General features: G+C 43.3%; 1 protein-coding gene across 6 annotated transcripts in view; it reads right to left on the reverse strand.

Annotated features, from left to right (window-relative positions):
- KCNK2 (potassium two pore domain channel subfamily K member 2) overlaps positions 1-20095 on the reverse strand; it is a 210043-nt gene that overhangs the window by 124790 nt on the left and 65158 nt on the right. For 2 of the 6 annotated variants that reach the window (XM_070590966.1, XM_070590967.1), the window contains exons 1-2: positions 10212-10485; positions 6855-7165 (exon numbers count right to left, since the gene is read on the reverse strand). In XM_070590966.1, coding sequence (XP_070447067.1) covers positions 6855-7165; position 10212 — 312 coding nt within the window. In that variant the 5' untranslated portion in view covers positions 10213-10485. Of the gene's footprint in view, positions 1-6854; positions 7166-10091; positions 10486-20095 lie in introns of those variants that run through there. The other 4 variants (XM_070590962.1, XM_070590963.1, XM_070590965.1 and 1 more) reach the window with 2 other exon arrangements.

Raw genomic sequence — 20095 nt, forward strand, 5'->3', positions numbered from 1 at the left:
CACATTCTGCTGTCTAAATGTGCTCTTTCCAGAGATCAACCTCAGGGACGTAAAGTATTTATGGGATGTTTAGACATTTTTCAGTCTATTTTTTGTTATAATTGTGTTCCTAAAATCTAAATTTAGGTTCATAAGGTTGAACAATAAGAGTAAAATCATTGGTAAGAAAAAAAAAATCCCTTTTAGATGCTTTCTGGACAACATGTTAATTGTGTCTATAAATAAAATGATAAAAGATGAGTATACACTTTCCAAAACTGAAGCCAAATATTTAATATACCTGGGTGCTTATACAAACTGGAATGATAGCCACTAAACCATTGTATATAGAATCATGTAGTACCACTCACCACCACATACAATCAGCTCTAGGCCTGCTCTGTATATGCCAAACTATCTCGTTTGCCATTAACAGACCCATAAAGCAAAACATAAATGGGCGCCCCTATTCAAACACCTTCAATGGCTCCCACGCCTAGAGACAGACTTCATAATTGTTTCTTTTAAAGGGTCCCTGAGGGCAAAGAAAAATAAGACCTTAAGAGGCCTGGGGGCATAGGGTGATATAGTTCCCTAAAATGAGAGAAATGTCCTTGAAACCTTAGGCTGTAAATCAATAATTCATGTGAATTTTTTACTTTATTCCTTAGCAACCTCTACATGTTGAAGTGCTCCTGGGATCATACTAGAATCTCTGCTCATCTCCACATGCACTCTTTCTCCAGGTGATTTCATCCCACGTCTTAACTGCAAATGCCTTCTGTACAACGATGACTTCCAAATGTCTATCTTCAGCCTGACCCCTCCCCCTGAACTCCCAACTCACATTTTCAGCATCATTTTTCCCAATCATGACTTTTCCTACTCAACATCCACACTAGCTGTCCTCGTAGGCACCTCAAATTTAACTTGGCTGTGCTGGCCTGGAATTGGCCCGAGTTGTTTTGCTAAAGTACCTGCACTGCACTGTCCCCTGGTAAATGTATGAGACACGCTGAGCAAGCCTGTTGTTTTATAACCATGGCCTGAAGAGTTCTAGGGAGGTCAGGCCTAGCCTGTCAGCATCATTTATTGGTAACAGTGTGATGGACGATTTGCACCTGCTCTCCACTGAGCCTCCTGGACAGCTCTGCCACAGAGGCTGGTTATATAGCAAGAAAATGCCTATGTCACCAGCAGGGTGTCAGAAATGCCAGCCAAGAAGACACCAGTTTGGGTTCCCTGGGTTCTGAGGTGTTCCAAGCACACACTAGGGGCTCTTGATCCAAGAGAGAAGTATGTCCTGGCCTGGGCTTGCAGAGGGAGGACAACGGAGCTGGCTCCTGCCCTCTCCAGACCCCGTGCTGTGATGTGGCCTCTGCTTGTGGTACATATCTTTATTTGAGTGTGGCTGTTACATTGTATCATTTTCCTGCAATAAACTTTAGATCTGTAAGCCCTGCTGCTTTGGGTCCCATGAATCTTTTTCAATAACTGAACCCTGTCTAACTGACACTATTAGTGCAACATCCAAAACTAAGCTCCTGACATCATCCCCAAACCAGCTCCTCATCTCAGGAAAATGGGAACTGTATTCTTTCAGTTCCTTAGGACAAAACTTTTGCTATTATCTTTGATTCCACATCCTTGCACTGTCCATGCTGTCCACCAGTAATCCCAGTGGCTCTCCACCCCAAATATATCCAGAATCTGACCATATCTCACAACCCCCATTGCCACCACCTTAATTCTAGGCCCCCTCATCTATCACCAGGATTATTACAACAGCCTCATAAGCACTCCCTCTGTTTCGACCCATGGCTTCCTGCAGTCTATTCTCAACTCAGCAGCCAGAGTGATCCTGTGAAACATAAGCCAGAGCAGGACATTCATTTGCACCAGAAAGCCAAACTTCTTGTAACTTACAGAGCCCTACAGGACTTGGACACCACTACCTGCCTGACATCACCTTCTACTACTCCCTCCCAGCATCCTTCTTGTGCCTCTACATGCCAGGAACGCTCTCACCTCGGGGAGGGCCTCTGTGCATGCGGAGCCCTCTACCCGAGTGTTATTCCTCAGACAGACACGTTACTTAAGAGTCACCTTATCAGTGAGGCTTCCCCAGTGACCTTATCCGAAATTTATCACCAACACCATCCAATATTCTCTATCCCCCTTCACTGCTTTATTTTTCCTCCTGAGACTTATCACCATCTGGCATACTTATCTTCCCCAGCAGAATGTAAGCTCACCAAGGGCAAGAATTTTCATGTGTTTTATTCTACACTGTATTTCAGTGCCTATAACAATGCATATAGCAGGAATTCAATAAATACTTTTGAATGAATGAGTGATGATAGAATTAATATAAACACGTGTTTATTTTTTTAAAAAGTCTAGTCCATTAGCATTCTTAGGAAGGCATGTAACTCCAGGTATCCACTAGTACACAACCGAGTGTCGTCAATGGCGCATCTCCTCCACCCTCTGATGTGGAAGAACAGGCCTTACTCTACTTTGTCAGACTTGCTCATGCTCCTGCCCCCCACGACCAGATAATTCAGTTACTGGAACACAGCATGCCCCTTCTGCCTAGAACGTCTGCTGATGCCCTTCTCTTCCCCTAGAGCATTCTGACTCTGCACTTAAAACCCAGTGGCCCTTTCACCTCTTCTGTCTTCTCAACTCTCATTAAGTGGTTAACGTTTTCCTCTGTAGGTCAGCTCCATCTGTAAGCACTTCTACTGCCACTATGTTTACAGCAGTCTCCTCCACGTGAATTCGAAGGAGGGAGGGCCTTCAGAGAAGCCATGTTTTATCTAGCGTTTTATATGGCTCAATACCCAGCACAAAGGGCAACACATTGGAGGCGCTCAATAAATGCCACTGAATGCAGCAGTGAGAACCAAGTGGAGAAGGGTAGGGCAAAGAGAAGATAATCCCCTCAGCGGAAGGACTCCAAAGATCTAGACGTGAAGCCATTGCATGACCTTGTGCAAATATGTCTGTTTCTTCACCCAAAAACAGACGCCTTCCCCACCTATCTCACAGAAGGGTGGGGCTCAAATGAGAAAACAAAAGTCAAATCTCCAGTGGGGTATTTCTATTAGCAACGTTTAGGTCACAAATTTTGATTTTTTTCAATCCCAGCATTGATTCAGTAAACATGGAAATGACTAGATTGAAGCCCAGCTATATCTAATGTAACATGCTTATACTGCTTTAACAAATTCAAACAGGAGATAGTCAACAAATTCCAAATTCAACAGGAAGTGTTGTTCAAAAAGAATATTAAAATCCAGGTTATATACGCTGCATGTATATGGAGAGAAAGATATGCTATATAATATATATCACTAGATACAGAGGACTATAATTTGATATTTATCACATTCTAATACATGAAATATCAGGGAACTTTACAGCAAACTTTAATGCTTGTTACAGCTTTTTAGAGGCAGCAAATACAGGAGCTAAGAGCATTTAAACTCTGGAGTCTAGCCACTTAGGTTTGAATAACAGTGCACTCTACCACTGCATGCTCTTGGAAAATGAAGCTCTCTCTGCCTCAGTTTCCACATATTAAATATGGATAATAAGGCACTTACCTCATAGGAGTGCTTAAGAGAATTAAATGAGATAATACATGTAAAGGGTTAGAACATACAGTGCCTCGCACATAGTTAGTGCTCATTAAATGCTGACTATGGTTAATGGTATTCATGACTCTTGAAACTTAGCGTTTCCATATATTTTTCTGTACTGACATCACACTAACTTAAATGGAATGAGGGTAGAAAATCAAAGTGCTCAAAATACTTCAGCCCAGGAAAGATCTCTTTGTCTTGATATCTCTGCCCCCTCTTCAATCTCACCTTGAAGGGCGGGTGTCAAAAACAGCACGTAGAGGGAACGCACATGCTGGGACTCTAACAGAAGAAGCAGTTGCTCAACGCTCCATTTCCCTATGTCTCCCCTCACCATCGCCCTCCCTACCCTGTGAGGCAACCACAGCATGAAGTGAGGTTATCATAGCCCATCGAGAGGCGTAATTAATAGCCTGGAGCCTGGGGCCAGATTAGATTAACTGTACCTAGCATTGGCCTTACTGTCTGACTACCCACTTCCTCATTCTTCCCTACCCTTCATAAAAGGAATCCAGAATTCCTTCTCCACCAACACTGGGGCTGAACTTGTAACTTCTCCAACCCTCGGCACTGAAAGGAGCTGAGCCCTGAAAGAGCAGAGATTCCTGGAAATAATGCCAGATCAAGATTCTGAAGACCTGAACTCATCCTAACGATGCCATGTGGGGGAAATCACTGGAACTTTCTGTGTCTTGATTTCCTAATCCTTAATGCTGTGATACTACTGCCTAATATATCTCCTCAGGAGATTTTAAGGGATAATTAAATGGGAAAATAAATCTGAGCAAAACTCTTGGAAATTTATGAGAATCATATGAATGAAATGAAATTCTAATCAATGATTACTGGTTCATTTGCCTTCCTTCCTATTTAAAGACTGATCTGATTCCTTGAAGCCATGTCATTAGAAAGATTTCTTCTATCAGAAGAAATTATATTCAAAAGGAAAAAATAATTTATTAAAATTATAGGGTTATAAAGGTGATTGATATGACACTAAATAATAGGGAACTTCGTGCTGAAAAATACTGAACAAGTACAAAAATACTTAAGATTTTTAAGAAGCAAAAACACTCAGTCAGCAGTGAATATTAATAAAGCTAAAATGGACTGCCTAGGTAGAGCAGAAAGAAAAAAGTGAAATCTCATATTGAGCTCTGTTTGTGTCCATTCCAAACACAAAGTAGCAAAAATGAAGTCTCCACCTTCAGATTGGGACCACCTGCCATGACCTTCAAGTTATCTTCACAGTTCCGACTAAATCTGAGGACTACCGAAGAGTGAGAGCGCTTTCACATCCACACAGGGTTTCCTCCAGCATTGTTCTGAAACTCCAGGCATTTTTTTTCCTGCCCAAGACCAACAACCTCACTTTAGACGCTAAGAATGCAATTCTCTGAAAACGATGCTTCACCCAATAAAGAGATAAGGGGGGGAGGAGGAAATAACAATGGCAACAAACACACACACCCAACCCTTTTTGAGCACCTAAACGCCTTACATGGATTATCTCTCTACCCTTCACAGCAGCCTGATTTGATAGGTATTCTTTCCTCATCCCAGATCATTTAAGGCTTAGCGAGGAACATTGCTCGTTCAAGATGACACCTCTAGTACAGTACTCAACTGGACTTTAAAACACATCCCATGTGATCCTGAAGTTTAGGCTCTTACTACTACTCCATGCCACCTCCAGGACAAACCAGAGGTCTTCTTCTAAAACCTAAAGGAAGTGGGGATTCTTCAAAGATTTTTAGTACCTCTTCGTACCACTATGTGGCACAAAGAGAGAGTGAAGGAGAAGTAATCTTATTTAAGAACAGGCAACGCAGTGGCTGGGATGATGATATTAGTTGGCGGTTTCACTGTCAATACAGAAAATGTTGCTATCATCTAAAAATAGAGAATTCAGTATATAAGTATCTGAAGAGCTTTTTCAAAATTTACATCAAATAGGTGAGATGCAGAAGTGTTTGAATATGGTAGGAGCTAAATGTGGGTCAAAGACCATTAGCTTTGATAGCTTTCAATAAAACTTGAATAAAGAACTTGTATGTGTGTTCTACAAATAGGGCTATGAAGGGTGGAAACAGCACATGCAGATCCACGGCAAGAGCAACTAAGAGAGGAAAGGGCTTAGAATAAGAAACTGGATTAAAATAAATAATTTTTTTCCCTCAATCTACTATTCCAACTCACTTAAATGATCCAAAACCAAACGTGAGGAAGAACTTGCTCAGATGATGACTCACAGATAATTTTCAGTCCAATTTGACTTACATCAGGTAGGAAAAGGAGGTTCTACAGGAAAATGAATATATGTACAATTAAAACGTTTTCAACAGCCAGTAAGATCTCTCCTTGAAAGAAAATACTAGGGCTTTCTTCTTGACCAAGAGTCTTGGTTTGACCAATGAATTGTTTTGTGCAAAAGAAATCTACAACAAAAATACAGCCATCTCCGAGGAGTCTAAATGAAACTTTCAATCATTTTGGGATTAACTTTTAAAACAAAATGTTTTTCCATAAGGATACTATTCTGCTATTACAGAGTAAATTAAAACTAAATTCGTTTTTATTCAAAAACTCCATTTTTCTGTGTAGTAGTAAATTGCTTTTAGTTGAGTTTTAGACATCTAAAAAAAGGCAATTATCAGACTCATACTTTGGCTAGATTAAAGATGTAAGCCACAACTTTTTAACCATGGGGGCCACCCATCTCAAGAGGGTCACACCATAAAGTCATCTTTTCTATCTTGTGATGGCCACTGCCATGATTAACGCACTCTTTCCGCCTTCTGTTTTCCTCTCATTAGCCACAGAAAAGTTTCTCAGTCGGCAATGATCATCTAACCATGAGGGCCTCCACCAAGGTAGCCTCATGTCCACCATGTCTACTGGCAGTTCTAAGACAGGGCAAAAGAAAAGAAAGCAGGAAGACAACAGGACAGAAATACAGGAGAGCAAGAGCAGAAGGGGATGAGAAGGAACAGTAGGAGGGAGAAATAAAGGAAAAGGAGAAGAAAGGATGGCAGAGGGAAGAAAGAGGGAAGAAGTGCAGAAAGGAAACAAGGAAACTACGAAAAAGAAGTCCACATGAAGGAGAAAGTGGAATAGGGTCCCGAGAGGCACATCAGGACGGCACTGTGCTTTGAATTGTCTCCTCTTCCTCTTGCTCGTCCTTTCCCCATAGAGGAAACAGAGGAGCAACTTCTCTGTCATTACCTGGATGAGTTCGTCCAGCTCAGTCGAATTGACACAGGAGTGTTGGGAAATGAATGTTTGTTTCTGGATCACGATGGTGGTCCTCTGTGAAATCTCGTGAGGCTGCTCCAACGCTTTGAACACGGTGGCTCCGATGATCAGATAGAGGACAACCACCAGGAAAATCGTGGAGACCGTCTTCCATTTCATAACATTAATGGTCGTGTCACTCTCCACCCGGGAGGCAAGCACTGTGGGTTTCGTGGAAAAGGAGAGCCTCGGTTTGGAGTTCTGAGCGGCAGATTTAGGATCCAGCAAATCAGGTGCCGCCACTGACAACAACAGAGAATGAAGGTTAGGATGGAGGAGATTAGAGGGGTAATGGTTAGGCTTCTTTACGAGGTCGGCAAAGGTTGACTGAACTCTGCTTGCTCTCCTGGTGGAAGCTCTGGAACCTAAACCAGAAAAACTCCCACTAGATCACATCCAGGACCATATAAATGGGTTCAAGGAAAAGGGGGTGGGTCTTAGCTCTTGCTGCTATTGGGGTTCCAGATGGCAGGGAAAAAAACAGGGGGTGGACCAAGAAACTTCTGAAAAAGCAAAAGAATGCCTAACATCTTCCTAATTAATATCTAAATTTATATCTGTCCACCACACCAGTCAATGCAGACTGACTGAATTCCTAAGAGCCGACAGTACTAAACGAGATATTTGAATACCCATGAAGAAAGCTCATGCTTTATTCCTGTTCTCAAGAAGTTAACACTCTATACCAGAAGCAATCAATGTAAAGAACATTCTCTATTTTTATTTAAAAATTCATTGTAATAAAAGAATTGTATTATAAGTGAATTTGTGATCCAACTTTGTTGCTCAAAGTAAAACATTAGTCATTTTCTGGTAAAACATGATGGTGAAGAAACCACTCATTAGCCCAACCATTTCTTTTTGCCTACTCTCTAAAGTGGGCCCATAATTAAGCATTCTCTATATTTTGTTATTTGATCTCCGACATGTTTAAAAAACAAAAGTATTCCTACCCAAAGTGGCACAATTCTAGATGCAGCCAAGACATGATAAGTTCCTTCCATTTCAGGAGTGAACATTATCAAGAAAAAAAATTAAAACCTTGTCTCACACCTTGGACCCTACATGCTCTGTACAAAGCTAATTGCTCCATTAGAGTGGATTTATGTGTTCTCTTACAAAGCCCCATATACTCCGAGGTGACTCTAAATCCATTTATTATTCAACTCAGCTATTCAAAAATATCATTAATGGATTTCTTTTTAGAAAACACAAGAGATACTAGACTTCCAGGGGAAAATAAGTCATCTACTACAGAATATTTGATTGGAAAGGCAACATTGAACCCACAGGGTTAATAAAACAGCAAACAAACAGGAGACTTACAAAAACCATCAACTCAACCAGAACAATCCATTTGCAGTCCATAATTGGGATAGATATAAGGAAAACTATTCTAGTGTATATAATACAGATTTGATAAAATGATAACTTCATCTAAAAGTCACTTTTAGGTAAGTATAGAAGAAATCCCTATGGAATTACACCCAAATACCCTACAGGAACCTGAATTTACTTGAGGCTAAGAAGAGAATGAAGAGTGTCAATTTTCACATGGCTCTGTAGCCTACCGTCTTGACTACCACTGAGAGTTAAACGTGGACTACCACAGTTTGAGTTCATAAAAGAAACCTTCAGTTGCCCATTAAAAAGAAGCTTTGGAAACAAAGCCATGTGAAGCACTAGCCCTAAATAATGCTGTACACTAATGGCAGATAACCGAGGGCTCTTCACCCAGCGAAGCTCTGAATGCTCCTGACTTTGAAGAGATGAAGTCAGAGCTCTGAAGAGGTAAAAGCACCCACGGCTTTAAGTGGAGGGTCTACAAACGGACAGCTCATTACAACGATTCCCTGTGGTTCAACCTGCTGTGGACAGGTATGTCCACGTTTCCCTCCTGATAGTCACCTGCTCCGAGTAAACCCATAAACTAATAGACACCTTTAACATATAACATTTATAAAGGCAACTTCACTCACAATTAGCACTGGATATGTGTTTAATGTTTGAATTTTTTTTAAAAAAAAAAACTTTTCTAATAGAAATGCTGATAACAGCTGAAATCAGTCATCTGCTGTCTAGCCACCCCATCCCGCCTCCAAGCTGCTTAATGAGTCTGAGTGAAAAATAAAGATCAAAATCTAAAATTAAGCCATTTTTGGAATAAAAATAACAGAAAATCACAGGGAAGCTCTACATTATCTCTCTGAAGGAAGCTTTCCAAGCCTTTCCTCTCGGGTTCTCTGTGCTCTCATATTTCTGATTTTTCACACCAGTGGTTTCTAATCTGCAGAACTGGAGAACACCAAGACTGTTTACCTTGATGCTCCCAAATCCTCAGCCTAAATCCCAATGCCAAAGTCAGAGAGTATCATTATATGCTTTGGGGGAAAGCCGACAGATTTTTTTTTAAAAAGATCGTGTGTCTGTGTGTATTAAGCTAATACATTTCCTGATGTAGTTTAATTCTTTTAAGCCCTATTTTTTAATTAGCAGAAATATATATAATGCACACTTGGCAGAGAGAATGGGCAGAAACTGGTGACATATCAAAATAAAACATAACAGCCTTTTCTCTCGGTTTAATATGGGGAACCCTCTGCGTTTCCATCTCCACATCGTGTGATGTATGATCGGAAAGAGAAGCTCCTTAGAACAAGGAATCAAAGATTCGCCCCTTCCACAGACTCTCAGCACCATCACTCTCCCTCCGCCCCCAGCACATCACAGTCTCTTAATCGTAGTCTCCCATCTTCACCCAGGTCTGTCTTCTTTGCTCATAGCCGCAACTGACTACTCAATACCAGGAGAAACCAGCTTTTTTCAGCACCACTGCCTGTCCCACCAGGCAATGGGCAACAAGTGTGACCAGGGTCACCATGCGTCCTGCCTGTCGGCTACTCCCAAGGGTTGACCCTCCTCCTCCTTCGGAAACTCCCCCAAGGTGTCCCAAACCCATACCCAATGCAGATGCAGAACCCCCAGGCACCAGCGGGAGAAAGGGAGAAACATCCAGGAGAGGATTGGGATTCTGACCCGACACCTTGGACGGGAAAGGAAGGTGGAAAACGTCCGCTTGCTGCCAGCGGGGCGTTTGCAGCCCTCCCAGGACAGGCTGGGGCGGGAAAGCGCGGGGCGGGCGGCGGCGGGGGGGGGGGGGGGTCTCACCTCCCGCTCTATAGCCGGGTCTCTCCCGCAACGCGCTGGGAAGCATGAGGCATGCAGCATTCAAAATGTATTTTGCAAAAGACGGACTTGAAGCTTTCACAAACACGCCATTGTACTCACTTCTTATTCAGAGTCGGGTTGCGCGCTCCGAGCTGCACGGGCAGGCATTTTCCCCGGCTTTGTTTTACAAGGTGGAGAGAGCGGGGCTGGACGCGGGAGGGGGGAGCGTGAGAAGAAACGAAATCGCGGGAAGGAGGGGACACCAGCGGGCTGGGCAGAGGGCGAGGCCGCCGCCAAGTTGGGCTCGGGCGCCGCCGCCCCCGCGCGCGCCTGCCGCCGGGCCCGGGTCACCCGGAGAGCGCGGGCGACCCGGGTCCCGCGCCGGCCCGCAGCCGCCGCCGCCGCGCGCTCCGCCCCGGGCTCGGCGCGGGCCCGGCCCCAGCGCGGCGCGGCGCGGGGGCGGTGGGGGCAGCCGCGGCGGCCGTGCGCCCCGGCGTCTTTGTGCGCGAGCCGCGCTCAGCCCCGCTTCGCATGTCTTTGTGCGGCTCCCCCGGCGAAGCCCTCCGTGCCCCGGGCGGGGGTGTGGCACGGTCTCGGCGGGCCGGGCGCCCACGGCCGTTCTCCCTTCCAGGCTCGCTCCTCTCGCCCCTCGCCGGCTCCTCTCCCTCCTTTCGGAACTCCCTCCCCCTCGTCTCCTCCCCCCTCCCTGACTCAACGCCTGGGCTAGCCTCTCCACACCCTCTCCTAGCTCAACCCTCGCCTGCGTCGCCCCTGCCTGGGGCTCCCCTCCAAAGTCCCTCTCAGCCTGCTCGACGCCTTAGGGCACAGCCCTTGGGTTCACCTGCTGCCTCTCCTCTCAGCCTCTTCCACTACCCTTGCCTCCTCCCCACATCCTCCCTCTTGCGATGTGGCACATAGGGCTCCGACTCATCTCCTTCCCGGTCGGGGTGCGGGGTGTGGGACCGAGTTCTAGGGCGCAGCTCCCAGGACCCCTTCACATAGGCATCCTCCCCTCCCTTTAATCCCCCCCAGGGTTGTACAGAGAAGTGCCCCCTTTGGCGCCCTGAGACTCCCAGAGTGGGGGCGGTAAGGAGGCTGCTGGCTTCTTCCAGGTTACACCCGGGGAAGGGTTTTCGCGTCATCAGCAACCCCCACCTCATCTCCAAGGGTGCTTGACCTGGGCAGGGAGCTCTGATCAACAGAATGTTCCGGACTAGAAAGGATGGGGAACGCACCGGGAGCCAGGGTGAAGATATCTAGGGATGCAGAGGGAATGGAAGGAAAATCGGCCAGACTCTTAGGGCAAGACCGCTTTTCTGGGGACTGAGGTTGCGAAGGCTCTTGGGTGGGAGATCGGACCTCAGTCTGAATTCGGTGCTCCCAGCTTATCTCTCCATTAAGATCCCAGCTTGGCAAGTACCAGACCCCACCCAGACTCGTGGACCGCCGCGCGGGGGAGCTGAACTCGTGGCGACACGGGTGCGGGAACCGAATCCGCAGACAGGGGAAGAAAGCGCGCAGAGTACAGGCTGCGGCTGTAACGGGCGAGTCCTCGCACCACACACATGATGTAGCGGAACTTCAGTCGGTTTGTAAACTCTCCCTTCCTTCCCACTTTCATAGTCGGAATCCCCTGCTGACCTCCACCCTCTCACCTCCACCGCTGTGTGAGTTTATCTTTTTCCCAGTTACCAGGAAAACTTCCTAGTGAAAGCTATAGACGAGAAACTAGTGAAAGCTATAGACGCGAAAGAGGTAAGGTTGTAAAAAGAACGTTATAAACCTCTTGCAAGACTGTGGCTATCAATGATTAAAAATGTCTAATTATTTTTAAAATTCCAAAATAGATTCAGCACCTCCTTTTCTCCTATTAAAAATGTCTTCCTTATTAGGAATTCCTTCCTGCTGGAATTGAAACATGTTTTTCTCGACTTGTACTCTCAGGAATAATAAAATCGGATGTGCTTTCTAAAATGTGAATCTGATCCTCTCGCTCCTGGACTTAAACCTCTTTCAAACTCTCTAGGTCACATATAATGTGCTTCCTGATCTGGCTTCTCTTTTTCATTCCAGGCCTTCCTGGGTACTGTCACTTTCTCTCACACACCTTCCCCAGTCCTGTCCTCAATTTTACATGGCTAAGATGCTGTATCAGTAGGGTTCCGCAGAGAAACACACCAATAGGATGTGTGTGTGAGAGTGTGTGTGTGTGTGTGTGTGTGTAAAAGATCTATTTTAAGGAATTGGCTCAGATGATCATGGGGACTGGCAAGTCCATTTGAAATCCCCAGAGCAGCTCTGGCAGGCTGCAAACTCAGGCAAGAGTTGATACTTGAGGCTTGAATTTCTTCTTTTCCGGGAAACCTACGTTTTTGCTCGTGAGACCTTCAACTGATTATATGAGGCCTACCCACATCATCTAGGGTAATCTTTCTTTAAAGACAGCTATTGTAGACATTAACCCCCTCTAAAAAATACCTTTATAGCAACACCTAGATAAGTGTTTGATTAAATAACTGGGTATTATAACGTAGCCAAGTTGACACATAAAACTAACCATCACAGGCACTATCCTTCAGCTCTCTCAGCTGCCTGGAAGTTTCTCCTGAATCTTGGCTAGTCAGGTGTCTTACTGTTTGCTTCCCAGGGCAACTTTTGTTTCCATGTTTGCCCTTGTTGCATTGTGGTGTGCTTTTTGTAAACTAGATGGTAAGCTCAGCGAGGGCATAAAACACGTCTCTCTGTTCCCCAGAGTATCCACAATAGCCAGTGACTGGTACTGAATAGGTGTTGATAAACATCTGAATGAAGGCAGGATTGCTGACATCATTCACCTGGTCTCCCTCCAGGACTTTGGAACCAAGATATCCTGCATATGTAGGAAATGAGATGAATTCACCACCTTCAGAATCATTTTCTACTCTATCACAGGCTTTTTTTTCTCCAGATGAAATGATCCCAAACACTTTGAGTATTCTTTTTTTTTTTCTTTTCCCTTTTGGTTCACCAACTTGGTGATTCTTTTTTATTTCCTCTGAGTCTTTTGCAACTTTAACCACACCTTACCAAGCACTGGCCTTCTGTCAAACTGACTAATGCTTCCTGCAGTGGGGGATTAACTCATGGCTTAAATATGATTGTATCGTGCTTCCCTTTTTCCAGATTCATGGGATGTAGGACTCACCACCAGTTCCAAATCATGAATTGCCCTTTTCCCTCCTTTTCTCTATCAATTTACATGTCGCCATTGTCCTCCATGTTCCCCTTTGCATTATTCTCACGTTAGGCACACACATACGTAGAGTGCTGAGAGGGGAGCGGATTTACTTGACAGAGACATTAAAATAAGATTTAAAACAGAAAATTCCAAACTGTAACATTAGCAGGAGTCACTCCAACAAGCCAGCCTCAACCTCATAAATAATTTGAATCAAGAAACCAGTTCCCACACTGATCTAGCCTTGCCTTCCACTGAGGTCCTTCACAGCCCCCTCGATCAAATGCTCCTACCACTTTAAGAGGTGCCAAACACACACTCACTCATGATCTTTGAAATAAGAGTCAAAAAAGGAAGTAGACTAGTTTGTATATCATTGCAACCTGAGAAACAAGGAAATGGGATGGTTTATCCTATTTAATTTTATGCCTACATTACGCAACACATATAAATCCCCATCAAAAGCGCAACAGAAAGACCAGGTGCACTCTAAGTCTTTCATGCTGCAGGACCACTTGACACTCTTGAACTTTATTTTAATGGATAGGAGAACCTGAAGTATGTAATAAAAAGATTTAGCTCCCCAAAATTCTATACTGCCCTCATATGCATGTTGTTCTGCTCCAACTAGCAGCATGAAATCTACAGAGCTTCACTTTTATGTTTATTTCGCTTTCTGAAATTGGCCTACTCAAAATGCCATAGTTAAAAAAAAAAAAAAAAAGACCATGCCACTGTCTTTCCCATAATTCCAATCAAGCCTGGAATTTTAGAGTCAAAGTGACTTCCATGGGTATCCTAACTCTACCAATTCTGAACCACATGAGTTTGAGGGAGTCCCATCTCTCTGACCATCAGTTTCCTCATCTATGAAATGGGAATAATACACTAAACTCACAAGAGATTGTTGTAAGACAAAGTGAGACAACATATAAATGTTTAACATTGTAGAGTCTCACAAGAATTTTATACTCTCCTGTGCTTGATCCAACCCCTTGAACCAGGGCCCTTGAACCAGCTCCTGGCCACGCAAGACCACCAGCAAAATCCAACTCTGTAATAAATTTAGCTATTTATTTAATCTTCTGGATAACACGACTGCACAGGTCTAAGACGAGGAAGAATGAATCACGTTCATCAAATATTTATTGAATGCCTACTAGGTGCCAAACAGAAGCTCTGTGGATATAACAAGGTTGCTACCTTCGTTAAGCTTCTGGTCTAGAGAGGGAAGGTGCTAAACAAACATAAAATTAAAATTCAGTAAGTGCCATAATGCTATGAGACTATCTAATGTTGGTGGGTCAGGGAAGGCCTGTCCAAAGAAATGACACTAAAGTTGGACCCTGAAGATCAGCAAGGGTGAAGAGAGAGATACATAGTGTAAGGAAAGAGCTTCCTCAAGGGGAGGAAGAACGTGTAGAAAGCCTGTGGCAGGAAGAAGCTTGGAGAATTTGGGGAGCCCAGAGAGTGAGGATTGGTGGTGGACCATGATCAAGCTGGAGAGACAGGCAAAGACCAGGTGGTGTGGCACCTGGATTTAGTTAATGGGATTTTGATAAATTTTCAGCCAAGGACTAATCTCATCAGACGGCGTTTTTAAAAGATCACTCTGGTTTCTACTTGGAGAACAGGCAGAAGGTGAACAAAAATGTGAGCACATAGATAGCGAATTTAAGTGTTATTGCTTTAGCCCAAGTGAGAGATTCGTGGTGATTTGGATGGGAGTGGAGGAGAGGAGATGACCAGTCCCGGTAGATCAACAGGGCTCTGTGATCCATTGGGTGTGGAGAATAGATGGTGAGGGAGAAGTTAGGAATTTTCCAAGAGATGTAGTTGACTGCAAACTTGGGGGTAGACAACAGTATAGGCAGTACTTCAGTGAAACGCTTGCCTGAGGTGGTCCCTCTGAGGGCACTTACCTGCCCCTCTCATAGCTGCTGTGTTTCTTGTGGGATTCATCCCTGATTGTGAGTGCAATATGTGTCCTGGTCTTAGCTAAAACAGTCGAGATTCCTCAACCTCTCACTTGGTTCAGGCATGGGCCTGTGATTTCTGGGAAAAGAGACTTTCGCACTATACCACTGACGTTGAACCTGAAAGCCTTGGAATCGATTATGCCGATATCAGAGGACAAGCTACCTGAGAATGGAGCCAATACAAAGCAAACAGAACCAAGGTGACAATTTTTGAAAGCTCAACACATTTTCTTTTGTACTTGCCAGTTTGTGTTAAGATTTCTGACACTAGAAATCAAAAGTCCTAACTGAAACATTGCAATGCAAAATATTGGACAGAGTGAGAAATAATTTCCCTATGTGAAGGGTCTCTAAGTTGACCTGCAGTGATTCCTGCCTCCTGGTATTCAAGCTCTTGTGTCATGCCCTCTCCTTGAATGGGGGCTTCTAATGAATAGAATATAGGACAAGCGATGGGATGTCCCTTTCAAGATTAAGTTATTAAAAGACTGTGGCTTCCCTCTTGTGTGTTCTCTCTCACTCCCTCTTGGATCCCTCCCTCTGGCGGAAGCTTACTGCCATGCCATAAGGCAGCCCTGAGGAGAGGCCCACGTGAGTAAGCCTGGAGGCAGATCTCCTGAGGTCTTCCAATAGCTGAGGTTTCAAGCCATGTAAGAAAGCTTGAAAGTGGATTCTTCCCCAGTCAAGCCATGACATGACTGTAGTCCTAGACAACATATTGAGGGCAGCTTCTTGAGCAACTGAGACAGAACCACCCACGTAAGCTCCTCTCAGATTCTTGAGCCTCCAAAACTGTGAGATCATAAATGGTTCTCATTTTCAGCTGCTAAGTTTTGGGGTAATTTGCTATGTAGTAATAGATACTACAAGAGCTAAATCCCAAGCAAGCTTATAAAATGTCAGTCAGATCTGGGCTATGCAAATTACTTTAAGAAGGCAATTCCTTAAAGGACAAAATGTATTCATTTTGAAGTACTCATACCCCTCAAATTAGAATATGTCAATCAGAAGGGAAGTTGAACATCACTGGAAGAATAGAAAAGGAAGAGAAGAAGTACATGCTAGCAGTGCCCAGATAACAATTATCTAGAGCAGTGGGTCTCAAACTTGAGTGTGCATCAGAATCGCCTGGAGGTTTGTATGACACAGAATGCTGAGCCCACTCCCAGAATTTCTGATGCTTTATGTCTGGGGCCTGAGAATTGGCATGAATAATAAGTTCTCAGTTGATGCTGATGCTATCATCCGGGGAGCACACTTTGATAATCCTGGATGAAAAATAGGATTTGGATTCACTCTGCTCTGATAGCTCACAGTCACAGAGGCTGTTTCTGTGACTGGTGAGAAATTGGGCTAGTGGGCAACTCAGGTCCCCTGCCAACAAGGTTGGCAAATCATGGCAGGCGCTGGCACAAATCACCATATACTCTCAGTCTCAAAAGTGTCCAGTTCAAGAGTTCTTACCATTTACAACACCATCAACATGGATTATGTCATTTATGGTACAAGAAATATATTTATTCACTCATTCAACTAGTATTTATTAGGCACCTTCTGTATACCAGGAAGGCACTTTTCCAGCACTTGGGGATATATAGTAGCAAAGAAAATACACCACAGTTTTGTAATCATGGAGTTAAAATAAGGAAAGAATGACATTAGTAAAACTATTTCCACGTCTGTTCAGTAAAACATCATTGAGTTGATGAAAAGATTTCTGATTAAAGTACCCACCCTGAAAAATGAAAAATGTCATTTTGCCATAAAACTTTGCAAAATTCATCAAAGTCGGGAGGTTCATTTTGCAAAAAGAGAAGTAACCCTAAAATATATGTCAATAATATCTTTTTTAATGGCTTTGTATATTGTTTACTTTAAAATAAACACATACACACAAAAATATGAAGAAGGATAAGAATTTTTTAACGTAAGCAAGAATCTCTTTAGTAATGGTAGTTCTTAGTCCCATGTGACTTCTTTTTAGTTTTGAAAATTCATGTAAGTCAAAACACCCACCTTTTGCATATAAACATGAGTGCTTTAATCAGTGTACACACAAGTGTTTATCACAAATAAACTAATACTCATATATAATTTTACTCAACAGGGAATAAAATATTGAATAAGGGTCTTGTAAAGGAAAGAAATCCTTATAAAACGATACTCTATTATAGTAGAATAAATTCAGGAAACATTAGAATTTACAGAGAAGAAATTCTGCTCTGGAGTTCCTTTCTCCTTTTAAAGCTGAGTATCATAAACTATCACCAGGAAATGAACATTTATCTGATATGTATCTAAACTTTAACATTTCTCACTTCTGCCATCACAGGTAAATCCTCCACTGACAATGAATTCATCAGATAATTTTCTTAAGTCTGCCAATATTAGGCAAACTAATTATATCAAATGTGATGCTTTGTATTAAAATCAACCGTAAATCCAGAAAGAACTAGAGCATTTTCAATTTTTCTTGATGGTTTTTCATTACCTAATGAATTTTTGGCACATCCAGTGCATTATTTAAAACTTAGATTTGTTGTAAACATTTGCCAGTCCAGCATTTTGCCTTCACCTGAGGCCACAAATTCTGATAGCAATGAATGTGGCTTTGTGAAGAACAAATCAATTCAATTTCTCTTCTAAAATGAAGTCACAAGACATAAAGGTAATAAAAAGTCAAAAGAGAATGAGTATTTGGGATCTTCTATAGAGATATTTTTGATGTGTTCGATAACCAAAGATCTTAATTTCACCATATATATAGGATCTAGCTCTCCCTTATACCTGTTTGTGCCTATAATTAAATGAGCACATACAAGGCTTGCTCAAGGCCATCTGCTAAATAGATAGAAGAACTGAGATTAAAAATCCATGCATCACCCAGGGCGTGTTTGTTCCAGAAGAAAACCGTGAAACCTACAAGAAGGCAGCTTTCTATGGAATTTCAAAATTTATTTAAATGGTGTGTGATCTCTCCAAATTCTACAAGGTGAGCAAGGCAGGACTGCCCCTTCCAACACCTGTCTACAGGAACTTTTGCCAGTGGCTGCATCCCCGCTGACCTCTAATCCGTCAGATGGAGCTTTCAAAAATAAAATCTGGTTATGCCCTGATTAAAAGCGTACATTAGCTTCCCATTGCCTTCAAGATAGAGACCAGCATGCTAAGGGTATCCCAGGGCACTGACCATCCTCGTCCTGTCCGTAATAATGGCAACAACAAGAACAACAGGAGTCATAACAATAGGTAATATCTCTGGAGGCATATGTGCCAGCCGTTCTTTTAAGACTATTTTATTTACTATCTCATTTAATCCTCATAACAACCATGTGAGGTCAGTCCTGTTATTGTCGTCAGAGAAGTTAAATAACTTCCCCAAAGTAACACAGCTATAAGTCAATACACCCTATTATTTAGGGCCCACCTAACCAGGCTCTGCAGTTTCCCCTCTGTGGTTCAGCCACCAGTTGGTTTCCAGTTTCTTGAATATATCCTACTCCTTTTTTCCTTAGAGCCTTCACACACACAACAGTCCTTCCAGGCTGACTGTGCCTGTTTTCCTCACTACTGGAAAGTAACTTCTATTCATCTTTCAGACCTCAGCTAAAACACACCTTCCTCAGAAAAGGCCCCATAACCTCCTACTGAGATCAGCTCGCCACCTCAACATTCACTCTCACAGCGCTCTATATGGTCCCTTCATTATGTTGGTCACAGTTGTTATTCAACTATTTGTTCAAACCATTATTTACTAACTGCACGTATTCGTTTCCTGGGGCTGCTGTCATAATGTACTAAAAACTTGGTGGCTGAACATCGGAAATTTATGGTCTCAGTTCTGGAAGCTACAAGTCAGAAGGGTCAGCAGGGCCATGGTCTCCCACAGCTCTAGTGGAAAATCTTTCCTTGCCTCCTCTGGTTTCTGGCGTTTACCAGCAATCCTTGGCATTCCTTGGCTTGTAGACGCCTCACGCCACTCCCACGGCCATCGTCTCCCTGTGTGTCTTCACAGTGTTTCCCTCTGTTTGTTTTTGTCTCTGTATCCCGATTTCCCTCTTTTTAAAGGACATCTGTCATATTAGATTAGGGCACATCTTAATGACCTCATTTTAACTTGATTACCTCTGTAAAGGCCCTATTTCCCAATAAGGTCACCTTCTGAGGTACTTGAATGAGGACTTAATATACCTTTTTCAGGGCAGTGCACAATTCAACCCATAACATTGCCTATGAGATTTAAAAAGTTCCAAGAGGGAAGGAACCTTGTCATCTTGCTCCTCAGCATGATACGTTACACATAGTAGGCACAAAAAAATCAGTATTTATTAAATGAATGAAAGCCCATTTTTAAGAAATTTTATTGAAAGAATCCTGCAGTTAATCAAGGCTTAGAATCTCCTTGGCTACAGCACCAGGTAGTAACATCCAGGTATGAAGTGAGTCCAATGAACTGGACGGGAGATTCTAGTCGGCCTTAATTGATTCCTGCCATGCAACAACCTAGAGCCAGTGTATTCGACCTTCCAACTTTTCAAGAGAAGTCAGATGTCCAAATTGTTTTAGAAGAAATCTTCCAATTCAAAACGGGGGCAACTAAATAGATTTTCAAAAATAAATAATGTTTATGGCAAATAAAAGGGTCCTCAGGCCTTCGAATTGCAGCCTCTGGGATAAGATAAGATCAGATGCCCTGTGAGGTCGCATCTACAATCAGGTGCAATGAATCTGTATTTCGTGCGGAAACATCTCCCTCAATGGCAGTCGTGCAGCGCTGCCACAAGGGTGGGGCAAGTGAGGCACTCCCC

Source organism: Equus przewalskii, chromosome 23 (genome assembly GCF_037783145.1).
Source record: "Equus przewalskii isolate Varuska chromosome 23, EquPr2, whole genome shotgun sequence".
Taxonomy (NCBI): domain Eukaryota; kingdom Metazoa; phylum Chordata; class Mammalia; order Perissodactyla; family Equidae; genus Equus; species Equus przewalskii.